The sequence below is a fragment of the Oncorhynchus masou genome, chromosome 24 (genome assembly GCF_036934945.1).
Source record: "Oncorhynchus masou masou isolate Uvic2021 chromosome 24, UVic_Omas_1.1, whole genome shotgun sequence".
Taxonomy (NCBI): domain Eukaryota; kingdom Metazoa; phylum Chordata; class Actinopteri; order Salmoniformes; family Salmonidae; genus Oncorhynchus; species Oncorhynchus masou.
In genome coordinates, this window is record NC_088235.1 from 56266622 (window position 1) to 56280577 (window position 13956).

Consider the following 13956-nt stretch of genomic DNA (forward strand, 5'->3'; position numbering starts at 1 on the left):
TCAGTAGAATATGACAGCTGTTATCCGGTCTTTAGAAACCTGTATTAATGGTTATGTATGTATGTATATCAGTGGAGGCTGCTGTTGGGAGGACGGCTCAAAATATTGTCTGGAATGGAGTTAATGGAATGGTATCAAACATGTGTTTGCTACCATTCGGTATCAAACATGTGTTTGCTACCATTCCATTCACTCCATTCCAGCCATTATTATGAGCCGTCCTCCCAACAGCAGCCTCCACTGATGTATATTAGGACATAACCAGTTTATTAGGTACACCCATCTAGTACCAGGTTGATGTCCTCCCCCTTTGCCTCCAGAGCAGCCTGAATTCTTCGGGGCAATATACAAGGTGTTGTAAACTTTCCACAGGGATGTTGGTCCATGCTGATGTGATGGCATCATGCAGTTGCTGCAGATTGAACGGCGGTACATTCATGCTGCGAACAGCCCGCTCCATCTCATCCCAAAGATGCTCTATAGGGTTGAGGTCTGGGAACTGCGCAGGCCCCTCAAGTTAACTGAACTCACTGTCATGTTCCAGGCAATGTTTTTCAACTCTTCAATTGTGCAGTGTTGGTGATCACGTGCCCACTGGAGCTTCTCGATGACTTCTCGTTCCCGAGATGCGGTTCTGCACACCACTGTTGTACTGCGTTATTTGTCTGTTTGTGGCACGCCTGTTAGCCTGCACCATTCTTGCCATTCTCCTTCGACCTCTCTCATCAATGAGCTGTTTTCGACCACAGGACTGCCGCTGACTGGATGTTCTTTGTTCGTTGTACCATTCTCGGTAAACCCTAGACACTGTCGTGTGTAAAATACCACGCTCAAAGTCGCTTAAGTCACTGGTTTTGCCCATTCTAACATTAATTCGAACAGTAACTGAATGCCTCGATACCTGTCTGCCAGATTTACACAACAAGCCACAGCCACATGACTCACTGTCTGAAGGAGTGATCCATTTTCGTGAACGGGGTGGTGTTACCTAATAAAGTGTATGTCCCAGATAATGCATTCTAGGCTACTGTTGATGCCAGCAATGAAGTCTCTTAGATGAAGTCTGAAGTGATGGTAGCATCTAGGAAACTGTTTCCCCCCTTTTTATTACTGAGGTTAAACTAACCTCTGGTGACACTAATATCAGGGATTTAGAATGCCACACTGTAATTCAGTCACGACAAAGAATTCAAATATGTTTTGTCTCATTGTCTACCTTGCTGTAAAGCCCAAAAACAACATCACTGGAGCGGATGATTTACAAAATGATAAATATTTTTCACCTACGGAAGGTTCAACCTGTTCTGGTTGAACAGTTCTGAGGCGACAGTTTTTTTTATAATCAAGGGAGTAAAACAAGCTTACTGTATCTTTTGGAATATGATCGGGTATATCTAATTAATTTAGCTTAAATTTAATTTAAGTTAAAAAAAAATGGATGTACTAATGGAGATTGCCCCTTTAAATGAAACTGCAAGGTGTGTTTAATGAAATGTTTTATTTCACTTTTATTCAACCAGGTAGGCCAGTTGAGAACAAGTTCTCATTCACAACTGCGACCTGGCCAAGATAAAGCAAAGCAGTGCGACACAAACAACAACACAGAGTTACACATGGAATAAACAAACGTACAGTCAATAACACAATAGAAAAAAGTCAATGTACAGTGTGTGCAAATGGCGTGAGAAGGTAAGGCAATGAATAGGCCGTAGTAGCGAAGTAATTACAATTTAGCAAATTAACACTGGAGTGATAGATGTGCAGATTATGATGTGCAAGTAGAAATAATGGTGTGCAAAGGAGCAAAAAGTAATTAAAAACAATATGGGGATGAGGTAGGTAGATTGGATGGGCTATTTACAGATGGCTGTACAGCTGCAGCAATCGGTTAGCTGCTCAGATAGCTGATGTTTAAAGTTAGTGAGGGAGATATGTCCCCAACTTCAGCAATTTTTGCAATTCGTTCCAGTCATTGGCAGCAGAGAACTGGAAGGAAAGGCACCCAAAGGAGGTGTTGGCTTTGGGGATGACCAGCGAGATATACCTGCTGGACCGCGTGCTACGGGTGGGTGTTGTTATTGTGACCAGTGAGCTGAGATAAGGTGGAGCTTTATCTTGCAAAGACATAGATGACCAGGAGCAAGTGGGTCTGGCGACGAATATGTAGCGAGGGCCAGTCGACGAGAGGATACAGGTCGCAGTGGTGGGTGGTTTATGGGGCTTTGTTGACAAAAAGGATGGCACTGTTATAGTCTGCATACAGTTTGCTGAGTAGAGTGTTGGAGGCTATTTTGTAAATGACATCGCCGAAGTCGAGGATCGGTAGGATAGTCAGTTTTACGAGGGTATGTTTGGCGGAGTAAGTGAAACAGGCTTTGTTGTGAAATAGGAAGCCGATTCTAGATTTAATTTTGGATTAGAGATGTTTAATATGAGTCTGCAAGGAGAGTTTACAGTCTAGCACACCTAGGTATTTGTAGTTGTCCACATATTCTAAGTCAGAAACGTCAACAGAGTAGTGATGCTAGTCGGGTAGGCAGGTGCGGGCAGCAATCAGTTGAAAAGCATGCATTTAGTTTTACTAGCGTTTAAGAGCAGTTGGAGGCCACGGAAGGAGTGTTGTATGGCGTTGACGCTCGTTTGGAGGTTTGTTAACACAGTGTTTAAAGAAGGGCCAGACGAATACAGAATGGTGTGTGTGTGTGTACGTGTATTCTCATTCATGTTTCTGTCTGTGTCCTCTGCTGCCTGAGGAGGTCCAGCTGTATGAGTTTCTCCAGGAAGCCAGAGTTTGGTCCGATGGATCTGCTCAGATAGAGAAAGGCTCTTGTAGACCATCAGATACCCCAGGGCCAGAACATTGGATGCCCATGGCACAGTAAACAAACCCCTTGCCTTCAGGACACACAGAGCATTATACCTTAGTAACCATTGTGTTTCAGTGTGTGTGTGTGTGTGCATGTGTGTGTAATTGTGTGCGAGATGGATAGCTGAATAAGAGGAGAGAAGGATGAGCGGAGACAAGCGAGGGATGAGAGGAGAGAGGGATGGCTGGTGGTCCGTCAGTGGGCTAACAGGAACTCCAGCAGCTCAGAGACAGATGGAGGTTCATAGCACCGATTCTTTAGAGACATGCGACACCGTCTGGAGAGGAGGTGTGTGTTAGTTACAGAGACAGGAAAACCTAAGCGGAGCAAAAAACAGTCTGGTCAAAAACAATCAAACAAAACCTTTTTCCCATCTGATCCAAGTCAACTTACCTTTAACAGGCAGCACAGCCCCTCCTCTTACCGAGTCTGCTCCTCTTCATATACACACACGCACGCACGCATACACGCACACACACCCCTGCAGTTAGCTTCCATTTTTAGCATTCTGTAATTCTATACCTCCTCACCAGTGACGAAAGCATCCTCCAGAATTTACTGGACAGATGACACTATGTAAAGGTTTCATAGTTCTTAATATATTAGTAGTACACACCTGAAAGTAATATAATAGACACCAATCTGAGAGAAAAAAAGTACTTTTTAAATTGTGTAATCTCATTATTAATGTTTCAACTGATATATTCCCAGGAGACAATGCTCAGCTGCACAACTCACAGCGGGCTCAACATGACAGTGAGCATTGGTTGTCATGTGCCTTTCTTTTACTGAGGAGTGGCTTCTGTCTGGCCACTCTACCATAAAGGCCTGATTGGTGGAGTACTGCAGAGATGGTTGTCTTTCTGGAAGGTTCTCCCATCTCCACAGAGGAACTCTGGAGCTCTGTCAGAGTGACCATCGGGTTCTTCGTCACCTCCCTAACCAAGGCCCTTCTCTCCCGATTGCTCAGTTTGGCTTGGCGGCCATCTCTAGGAAGAGTCTTTGTCGTTCCAAACATCTTTCATTTAAGAATGATGGAGGCAATTGTGTTCTAGGGGACCTTCAATGCTGCAGAAATGTTTTGGTACCCTTCCCCAGATCTGTGCCTCAACACAATCCTGTCTCAGAGTTCTACGGACAATTCCTTCGACCTCATGGCTTGATTTTTGCTCTGAACTGCACTGTCAACTGTGTGACCTTTTATAGACAGGTATGTGCCTTTCCAAATCATGTCCAATCAATTTAATTTACCAAAGGAGACTCCAATCAAGTTGTAGAAAGATCTCAAGGATGATCAATGGAAACAGGATGCACCTGAGCTCAATTTCGAGTCTCATACCAAAGGGTCTGAATACTTATGTAAATAAGTGTTTTTTTATGTATAAATTTGCTAAAATCTATAAAAGCCTGTTTTTTTGATTTGTCATTATGGGGTATTGTGTGTCGATAGATTTTTTTAAATGTAATATATTTTAGAATAAGGCTGTAACGTAACAAAATGTGGAAAAAGTCAAGGGGTCTGAATACTTTCCGAAGGCACTGTATCCATCAGAGAGAGGGTTACAATACAGGGTTGATTAATGAGAGATGGAAATGGAGAGAGAAGGGGAAAGAGAAAGAGCAGAGAAAGAAAGAGAGTCATGTAACAGGCATTATGTCACAGCTGAGGTCACCAGATGACAGGAGGGAGGAATGGAGGGGTGTGCATGTGTACCGTGTATGCGTGTTTATCATGTGTGGGTGCCAAAATGTATTGGTTGCGTACACAGTTTTGCAGATGTTATTGCAGGTGCAGCGAAATGCTTATGTTTCTAGCTCCAACAATGCAGCAATACAATAATAATACACACATAACCCCCCCCCCAAAAAAGAAAAGAAAATAAGACATATCAGAACGAGCAATATAACACACATACTGTATGTGTGTGTGTGTGTGTGTGTCAAACCTGGGAAGAAAATTGTTGTATTCGTAGTTTATTTGAAAATACCAACTTTAAAAATACTCAAGGCAGTTGAATATAGGCAATTATCAGTTAAATACACGAAAAGTAATTATTTCCTTTGGCATTCAAATACAGGTTTCAGAAAAACAAATCATATTTGAAGGTATTTGAACATTTGCAAGTTATTTGAAAACACACAAAAAAAATATTTGATGGCTGCCAAATATTTGATGACCTAGGATAGGATAAAGTAATCCTTCTCACCCCCCCCCCCCCTTAAATGATTTAGATGCACTATTGTAAAGTGGCTGTTCCACTGGATGTCAGAAGGTGAATTCACCAATTTGTAAGTCGCTCTGGATAAGAGCGTCTGCTAAATGACTTAAATGTAAATGTAATGAAGAAACATAAACTACAACAGTTAGTTCAATTCATCTAAATCACCAACCTTTTCTGAGTCAAGATCACTTCCTCAGTAAACAATCAAGCCGAGATCTACCACTTTTTTTTTTTAAACATGACTTACATTTTTTAAAACATTAACCTAATAAAAACTGTTCTGTAGGAAAGAGGCTGGGCAGTAGGCCTGATACATTATCACAGCATATTGGCTATATGCCTGGCCTGACAATATTGTTATTCTCAGACCATATTACAGGCTATTTCAAAATTCAACTTTTGGTAACAAAATAGATCGGTGTGTGTAGCACTTGAGAGTTACTGCTGATCATTAATTTAAATAATTTGCTTTTTTATTTTACTGGACTGATGGTACAAGCATCTTGTGGTAGTGGTGCTGGGACAACTGGGAACTCTGAAGAAGAAAAAAACGATGTCAAATCATAACATCATAGATCTTCAGTCCGGAAAGTTGAAGATCTAGAAAGATTCCCGATTTGGAATTCCGAGTTGGATGACCGTTAAAAAAAAAAAAAAAATCCCAGACGGAGCTCGTTTTTTTCCAAGTTCCCAGTTGTCTTGAATACACTGAATTCGGAAGTCAGAGATTTCCGAGTTCCCAGTTCCGAGTTGTTTTGAATGTTGCATCTGTTTCCCACCTGATGGCGAAACTCTAGTCGCACCGCATCTGCCATGCACAAATTCATGTTGTTCCTATGACCAGAGAAAGTTAAATATTCCTCATATTAAAATAGACATTACGAGCTGCTAATAATAATAAAAACGCAGGGATATCGATACACTTGGCTAGGCCACTCAAGCACATTTTATGTTTTGTAATAGTGTTGACAGTGCTGAATAAAAAGTTAATCATGAACTCATTCGTAAAAACAGCAGCTATTTGGTTATTCTTTGACAGTCTCTCTGTGGTTTTAAAATTTATTAAATCTTACGTAGGCTAATATCAATGTTTGCTGTGTTGGAGGTCTTTGAAGCGCTGTTGGCACGGTGATTTGAGCTATCCGATTGGCCAGCGCACTCTGACACACTCTCACGATCCACAGGTCTCCCGGTCCGCCGGGAGAGGCGGAGTTTGTTTTCAGACAAATTAAATGGTTCAAAATGGGAACACTTTGTTTACCCGGTGCGCAATGTTACTGAGAATACTAACAGTTACTGCTAAAATATGTCAGTTAATTGTCTAAGGGAACTAAATATCCCTAAACTGCCTTCTTGAATCAACTACAGAGAAGGTAGGTGGAAAATCATGTTAATTTGTATTCTGAGTAAATTATCCCTTTAATGATAGCGTGTGTTTGATATTAAAAAATATATAAAAAAGAGTTGCACACTACATATGATATATTTCGGGGATATGTTGTGTAGTGTGTGTTTGAAACAAGAACTCTCAGATGGACAGAGGTTCAATTATTTTTTTCTGAGCATCCAACTTCCCGTTTGCAATGTTTACAAATGGATTTGAATTATTTTATGGAATCATAAAATTAATTGCAGCTTTTGACCTTTCCAGTTCCATGTTTTAAAGAGTCATACACTCTAAAAAAAAGAAGAAGTTATGAATACTGTTGTGTGCATTTTTTTGTATAATATCTGTATAATTACATTTTTTGGGGATTCATAAACTTCACCCTCTCTACACCTCTGAATATAACATGAAACCTGTTTGATCACCATGCACTGCAAAATCATTCTGGTTATGGATAAAGAGAACATCAACACATTAAAATCAACACGCCAGAGGATATGTAGTTGAGCATCACAACTTATTTATATTTATCTGTACAAAATATCATTGGTTTGACTTGATTTTCTACACCTGGGGCCTGTTCAGGAGATTGGAAATGTACAGAATGTTCAGATATAAATGCATTATGTACAACAAATATGATCGACTGCAAGATAGATTTGAATAGTGTAGGGAATTGTGTTTGCTCTATTCATTCTATTTCTATCTGCAACATGCATTTCCTGATACAGCGATGCCTTTAGTTGAAGGTAGCTAATCCAATAGTTTATGTTCCAGATACAACCCTACCATTAGTTAAAGAGTGGTTACTTTCTGAGATCTGTATTCAAATAGTTTTAAAAAGTAGTCATTTTTTGGGATCTATAGTCACAGGTATAGTTACTTTCCACAAATAATATTCAAAACTATAGTTATCCCAGGTCTGGTGTGTGTGTATTCAGTCCCTTCTCTCTCTGTGAAGAGTGTAGTCCAGGTTAATAAGCTGCATTAGGAAGCCTCTGTTAGGGAACACCCATCGTTTTTGCTGCACCAGCCGGAATGCTGCCAGCAGAGGATGATGATGATGGATCATGAGGAAGGCTAGGACCAACGCAGCCGACCGACTCACTCCTACAGCACAGTGCACTAACACCTTGCCTAGGGAAGACAATAACATATATACATACAGTCATGCATCAGTCACTCACACTCACTCACGCACAGACAACACACACACACCAGCTCATTGTATGGGTCGTGGCTTACCTCCTGACTTTAATGCCTGGTGGATGAACTGAGCAGCAGGGTGAAAGAAAGGTGAGAGGTCAAAGGTGGGTAGGTCATTGGCAGGAACACCGTAATAGCTGACTGTGGTACCGTAGTAATCATCACTGCCTTTACAACACATCTTACCATGGGCTGCGTTCAGGACATGAGTAATGCCCAACTTCCACAGCTCATACTTGTTATGAGACATATACCTAGGAGAAACAACGTAGAGATATCACTACAATAACACACACCATCACGCACACACACACCAACAGAACATACTGATTCAGCCCATACCTATCATGAGACATGTAACTGAAACACACACCATATCCAAATATACGTGATGTGTAAGTATAGGTGTGTACATGCACATGTGTGTGTAATTACGACTGGAAAAGCAGGTGTACTCACATATCCCCCAGGTATAGGTTGGGCCACACCTCGTCTCCGTGCCTACAGGAGCTCTGGGCTGAATGTAGCACCTCCTCCAGCTCCTCCAGAGATGGAGGCTCACACACATCTGGCTCACATTCACAACTCTGCCCAGTGTCACATGAACCTGAGACACCTGACACACAACCTAGTAGCTCACCTGTCTTGCGGAACACTGTACTTGAAACTCCCTCACTGGCCATTGTAAAGCCTAAACATAAACAGTGATAGTCCTCAGCTCATACAGGCCTCGAACATAAACAGACCATTGCCTCTGTACTGCAAACTCTCCCTAGGCACACTTGTTTTTGCTTGCCTGGTGTGCCAGGTAGGAAGAGTTTTCAAGCTTGTGTTATGACAGCGAGTGACTGACATGAACAGACGGAACAGTAAGCGGTGTTGACTAAATCTATAACACCATCTTTATACCCCCTCTAGTGGACATTGAAAGCCAGTGGCTTAAATGTCTGCAGGATTGAAGGAAGGAAGAATGCCATTATAACCCTACTACATCTCTGGCTGCATACAGCAGCAGACAGCATGATTCTTGAATGAAGAGTGACAGTCTAAAACGCATTTAGGTTTGTCAGCAAATATACTGATAACTAGTTTTCCCGTGTGTCTTTGTTGTCAGCTTTCATTTTATCTGACGCTTGAGAGCACCACAATAAGTAGAGCGAAGCTTGTGACGTCATTGAAAACACGAGCTAAAATGGCAGCGACCATGAGCAACGTGGATGAAATTCGGAATAGAGTGATATTAGGTGAATTTGATATAAAAAATGTAAGTGATTTAAGATTATACAATAAAATCTGATAAATTAAGATACTGTTAGTGTCTGAAATATATGTGCAGATGTTATTGGAATTAACGGGTAGCCAACATTTGCTGGCGAAACATAATGTGCAGCTAACGCGTTAGCTAGCTAGCGTTAGTACGGTAGAAAATACATCACAGTTCGCACACAGCATATTTCTCATGAAATATATGTACTGTATTTAATACGCCAATAGATGAGTTAATCTGCGACGTATACGTACTTTGTTCAAATGTTTCCAGGTTCATACAACAGATTACCCTGGCAATTATCCTGGCTATGATGACACATGGAACTTGCAGAAATTTCAAAAGGTACCTAACTTAGCTAGTTAGCTAACTATTATCATGCTGGTCTAATTTTACATTCAGGTCTGTTAAGTGGAATGCCAATAATACCCTTTACGTCAATATTATGTATTTATTGCAGAATTTCAGAATCGACGTAGTGCAAATGGATGAGACCTCTCTGGAGTTCGACATGGTGGGCATAGATGCTGCTCTCGCCAATGCCTTTCGAAGGATATTGCTTGCAGAGGTAGCTACTAACTTCTCAAATAGCGTCCTGGCAATAAAAATGATATAATAAGTGGTGTCCATGTTTATTATGTTTTATATGGTACATAGCAACATGACGTGTATAAATACGCCCTCTCCTAGGTCCCCACTATGGCTGTCGAGAAGGTGCTTATTTACAACAACACATCTATCATTCAGGATGAGATCCTTGCCCACAGGCTGGGCTTGATCCCTATCAAGGCTGACCCACGACTGTTCGAGTACAGAAGCGCAGGTACATTTATGCTGCATACCTTGTCTCCACTTCCTCTGACAATGTTAACACAAAGTTCCAAGACTTGTCTTGTAGAGGGTCACTGCCAACTACATCAGTTTTAAGGCATTCGTGCTTTTCCCAGGGGACGAGGAAGGCACAGAAATCGACACAATTCAACTTCAACTGAAGATCAAATGCACCAGGAACCCCAGAGCCACCAAAGACTCCGCTGACCCCCGGGAACTTTACCTGAATCACATGGGTAGGTAAGGCCATGGACTGGGGCCAGCTCCAAGCATAAGTGGTCACTGGACGCTCAGGGGCCCCATTAGGATGTCGGTGGGGGTCTCAACTGACTGTTGAGTGTTATAATAGTAGAATACACAAAGTGCAAGTTTAAAATTTGGTTGTGCGTCAGTAGTTTTTATGTCAGTCACTGACTCACTCAATTAGCCATGTCAGCAAACAATTTTTAGATTAAGTTAGTCAAGCCAGTTATCTAAACCTGTCCTCATCATTGTCGAATACCAACCAGGCACGCAGGGCACATGCCCTATTGATTTTTTGAGTCACTCTCATATGATTAACATGGCATAAGTCATGGGAAAATGTGTAGAATTGCAGGAGATATGCTTTAAAACTGCAAAAATGTCTCTGCCCCATGTTAAAATGAGTAGAATTGTATTACATTTTTTTACACTGTTTTTCCTCAGTGTACTCTAAGGACATGAAGTGGGCCCCTATTGGGAACCAAGCTGATGTGTTTGCAGATGCCAAAATCGGTCCAGTACATGGGGACATCCTTCTGGCGCAGCTCCGGCCTGGACAGGAGCTGGATATAGTCATGCACTGTGTAAAGGGCATTGGTGAGAGGACTTTCTCTGCAAAATGTTATAATGTCTGCACAATGGCAATCTGACGACAGTTTAACCTTTCTCAAGCCCTGTAATCAGTGATGTAGTATACAATGTAAATAATGTGGGTAAATGCTGATATTTGTCTGAATAAGTTAATTATCCCTGTATTTTCAATGCATTTTTAGCAGTGAGTGGGTAAACACTCGTCCAAATAAAAATACTTTATGTTAATTTACCCTCGCTATGCCGTTGCCTGTCGCTACAGATCTACGTCATAATCTGTTGAAATTAGTGATCTTTCTTAGCTGTTCTGGTGGCCTAATCCTATGCTCTATGTTTCCAGGTCAAGACCACGCCAAGTTTTCACCTGTGGCTACAGCCAGTTACAGGCTTCTTCCTGAGATCACACTAATGGAAATAGTGGAGGGGGAGAAAGCAGAGCGACTAAAACGCTGCTTCTCACCTGGAGTCATTGAAGTGGAGAACCATGGGGGTAAAACAGTAGCTATAACATTTTGAAGCATTGTCCTTTGCACATACTGAAATTGTACTTTTACTGTAGCTATTTAAGTTCCATGTAGTTAATTCTCCATCTCCGTCTCAGGAAAGGTTGTTGCCAAGGTGGTGAACAGCCGCTTAGATACCTGCAGTAGGGAGGTTCTCCGACATGACGACCTCAAGAATGCTGTGAAACTTGCAAGAGTGCGGGACCATTTTATCTGTAGGTACCCAGTGAATTTAGACATCACTATGTTTCTGTTTCGTGAATTTGTGAAATGTACTGTCATAATGTCTAGTACACTCAGCATAAAAACAAATGTCCTTTTTTCAGGACCTTGTCTTTCAAAGATAATTTGTAAAAGTCCAAATAACTTCACAGATCTTCATTGTAAAGGGTATAAACACAGTTTCACATGCTTGTTCAATGAACCATAAACAATTAATGAACATGCACCTGTGGAACGGTCATTAAGACACTAAGAGCTTAGAGACAGTAGGCAATTAAGGTCACAGTTATGAAAACTTAGGACATTAAAGAGTCCTTTCTACTGACTCTGAAAAACAGCAAAAGAAAGATGCCCAGGGTTTTTGCTCATCTGCGTGAAAGTGCCTTAGGCATGCTGCAAGGGGACATGAGGACTGCAGATGTGGCCAGGGCAATAAATTGCAATGTCCGTATTGTGAGATGCCTAAGACAGCGCAACAGGGAAACAGGACGGACGGCTGTTACATGTGGTCTGCCTCGCAGTGGCAGACCACATGTAAAAACAGCGGGACTGGTTCAGGATAGCAACAACTGCCCGAGTTACACCAGGAAAGCACAATCCCTCCATCAGTGCTCAGACTGTCTGCAATAGGCTGAGAAAAGCTGGACTGAGGGCTTGTAGGCCTGTTGTAAGGCAGGTCCTCACCAGACATCACCAGCAAAAAGTGCTCTTCACTGACAAGTTGCAGTTTTATCTCACTAGCAGTGATGGTCAGATTCACGTTTATCGTCGAAGGAATGAGCGTTACACCGTGTCTTGTACTCTGGAGCGGGATCGATTTGGAGGTGGATTGTCTGTCATGGTCTGGGACGGTGTGTCAGAGCATCATCGGCTTGTTGTCATTGCAGGCAATCTCAACGCTGTGCGTTACAGGGAAGACATCCTCCTCCCTCATGTGGTACCCTTCCTGCAGGTTCATCCTGACATGACCCTCCAACATGACAATGTCACCAGCCATACTGCTCATTCTGTGTGTGATTTCCTGCAAGACAGGAATGTCAGTGTTCTGCCATGGCCAGCAACAAGACCGGATCTCAATCCCATTGAGCGCGTCTGGGACCTGTTGGATCAGAGGGTGAGGGCTAGGGCCATTCCCCCCCCCCCCCCCCCAGAAATGTCTGGGAACTTGCAGGTGCCTTGGTGGAAGAGTGGGGTAACATCTCACAGCAAGAACACTAACTGTTAATTTTGACCCCCCCCCCTTTTTGTTCGGGGGCACATTATTCAATTTCTGTTTGTCACATGTCTGTGGAACTTGTTCAGTTTGTCTGTTGTTGAATCTTATGTTCATACAAATATTTACACGTTAGGTTTGCTGAAAATAAATGCAGTTGACCATGAGAAGATGTTTTTTTGCTAAGTTTAGTACATAGCCCATAGTGTTTCCACTGGAATATTTTTGCAAGGGTTGTGGGAAGGGGGTTGGGGGAATTAAGGCTTTAGATTTTGTTACATTTTTATTTTAGGTTTTCACTCAGTCCTTTGTTTTCCTTTTTTCCGAACATCCCATTTTTGTTGTACATAAAAAATGTAAAACCACACCAGGAGACCACTTTTGAGGTCTGGGAAACGTGTATGAAATTGACTTTTGCTTCAGTTATCCCTTAATTCAGGTACATATTCAGGTACATATGAACATGATGGAGTTTGCAAAACAAATGCCCACTGGATTGCTGCAAATAATAATTATATAATTCTGCCAGGTAGATAGAACTAGCTACAAAGTAACCTATTCAACATATAATTCAAGGTTTTTGGGAAAGCCTTTCCATCTAGCGGCGATGCACTGCTGCTAAATGAATGCGAGGGTAACACTGCCCATATTGTTTTGCACTTTAGAAGCTAATTGACTTTCCTCATTAATTCTAGTACTTTATTTGTTTAGTATAGTTTGGCATTCTGTGCATGAACACTGTCATCAATCCTGTCTTTCCTCTTTCCCATATAGTTTCTGTAGAATCCACTGGCATCCTGGCACCTGATGTCCTGGTCACAGAGGCCATCAAAGTTCTCATGACCAAGTGTCAGCGATTCCTCAGTGAACTCGATTCCACAGAGATGGAATAAGAGCTATTAAGTTGGACCAAATGGAAATACCCACTACAGGGGATGGATATATGCGTGTGTTGAGCCGGTGTGCAACATGCTTTGGATAGTAGAATACAACACCAGTTGGAATAGCAGAAGAATGCGGGAATGCTGAGGATGCTTTATTTTAGATTAACTAGACTATGGATTTGTTTGTTCAAATATGTACCCAGCATGACTTTGTTTGTCATCCTCAAATAGTTGTGCTACTTATATATTTTGTATTCTGATTCATGCTAATGTCACTTGCAAATCCTTATGGCTCACCCATGTCATTAGCTCATTTGTAGAATTCTGGCTGAATTCTGTCCTTTTTTTTTAGTATACAAGAAAAATAGGTTGATGTCTTTACTGAATGAAGACGGATTTAGAACTAATTTGTCAATGGGGGGGGATTGGCTCTTCTCAACCAGGTGCACAGTTATGTGTTGTGTTCTGTATGGACTTGTTTCATGAAACAATAAAGGTAAAGCATATTACTCTAAATACT

The 13956-nt window shown here is 41.7% G+C and overlaps 2 protein-coding genes across 3 annotated transcripts; one reads left to right on the forward strand and one right to left on the reverse strand.

Moving 5' to 3' along the window:
- Nucleotides 1-6347: 6347 nt before the first annotated feature.
- Nucleotides 6348-13952, forward strand: LOC135512349 (DNA-directed RNA polymerases I and III subunit RPAC1-like). Of its 2 annotated transcripts, none has more exons than XM_064934298.1 (9): nt 6348-6462; nt 9223-9294; nt 9410-9517; nt 9640-9772; nt 9897-10016; nt 10468-10620; nt 10955-11104; nt 11216-11332; nt 13327-13952. In XM_064934298.1, exons 3-9 carry the CDS (start codon nt 9434-9436, stop codon nt 13443-13445), a joined length of 876 nt encoding a protein of 291 aa, XP_064790370.1. In that variant the 5' UTR covers nt 6348-6462; nt 9223-9294; nt 9410-9433; the 3' UTR covers nt 13446-13952. The 2 variants fall into 2 exon arrangements, with proteins under 2 accessions (XP_064790370.1, XP_064790369.1); XM_064934297.1 differs by lacking the exon at nt 6348-6462 and adding an exon at nt 8839-8946.
- On the reverse strand, nt 6998-8521 carry LOC135512351 (dual specificity protein phosphatase 13A-like). The gene is made up of 3 exons (XM_064934299.1): nt 8142-8521; nt 7722-7936; nt 6998-7613 (listed from the first exon to the last, which is right to left on the reverse strand). Exons 1-3 carry the CDS (start codon nt 8363-8365, stop codon nt 7414-7416), a joined length of 639 nt encoding a protein of 212 aa, XP_064790371.1. The 5' UTR covers nt 8366-8521; the 3' UTR covers nt 6998-7413.
- Nucleotides 13953-13956: the final 4 nt, after the last annotated feature.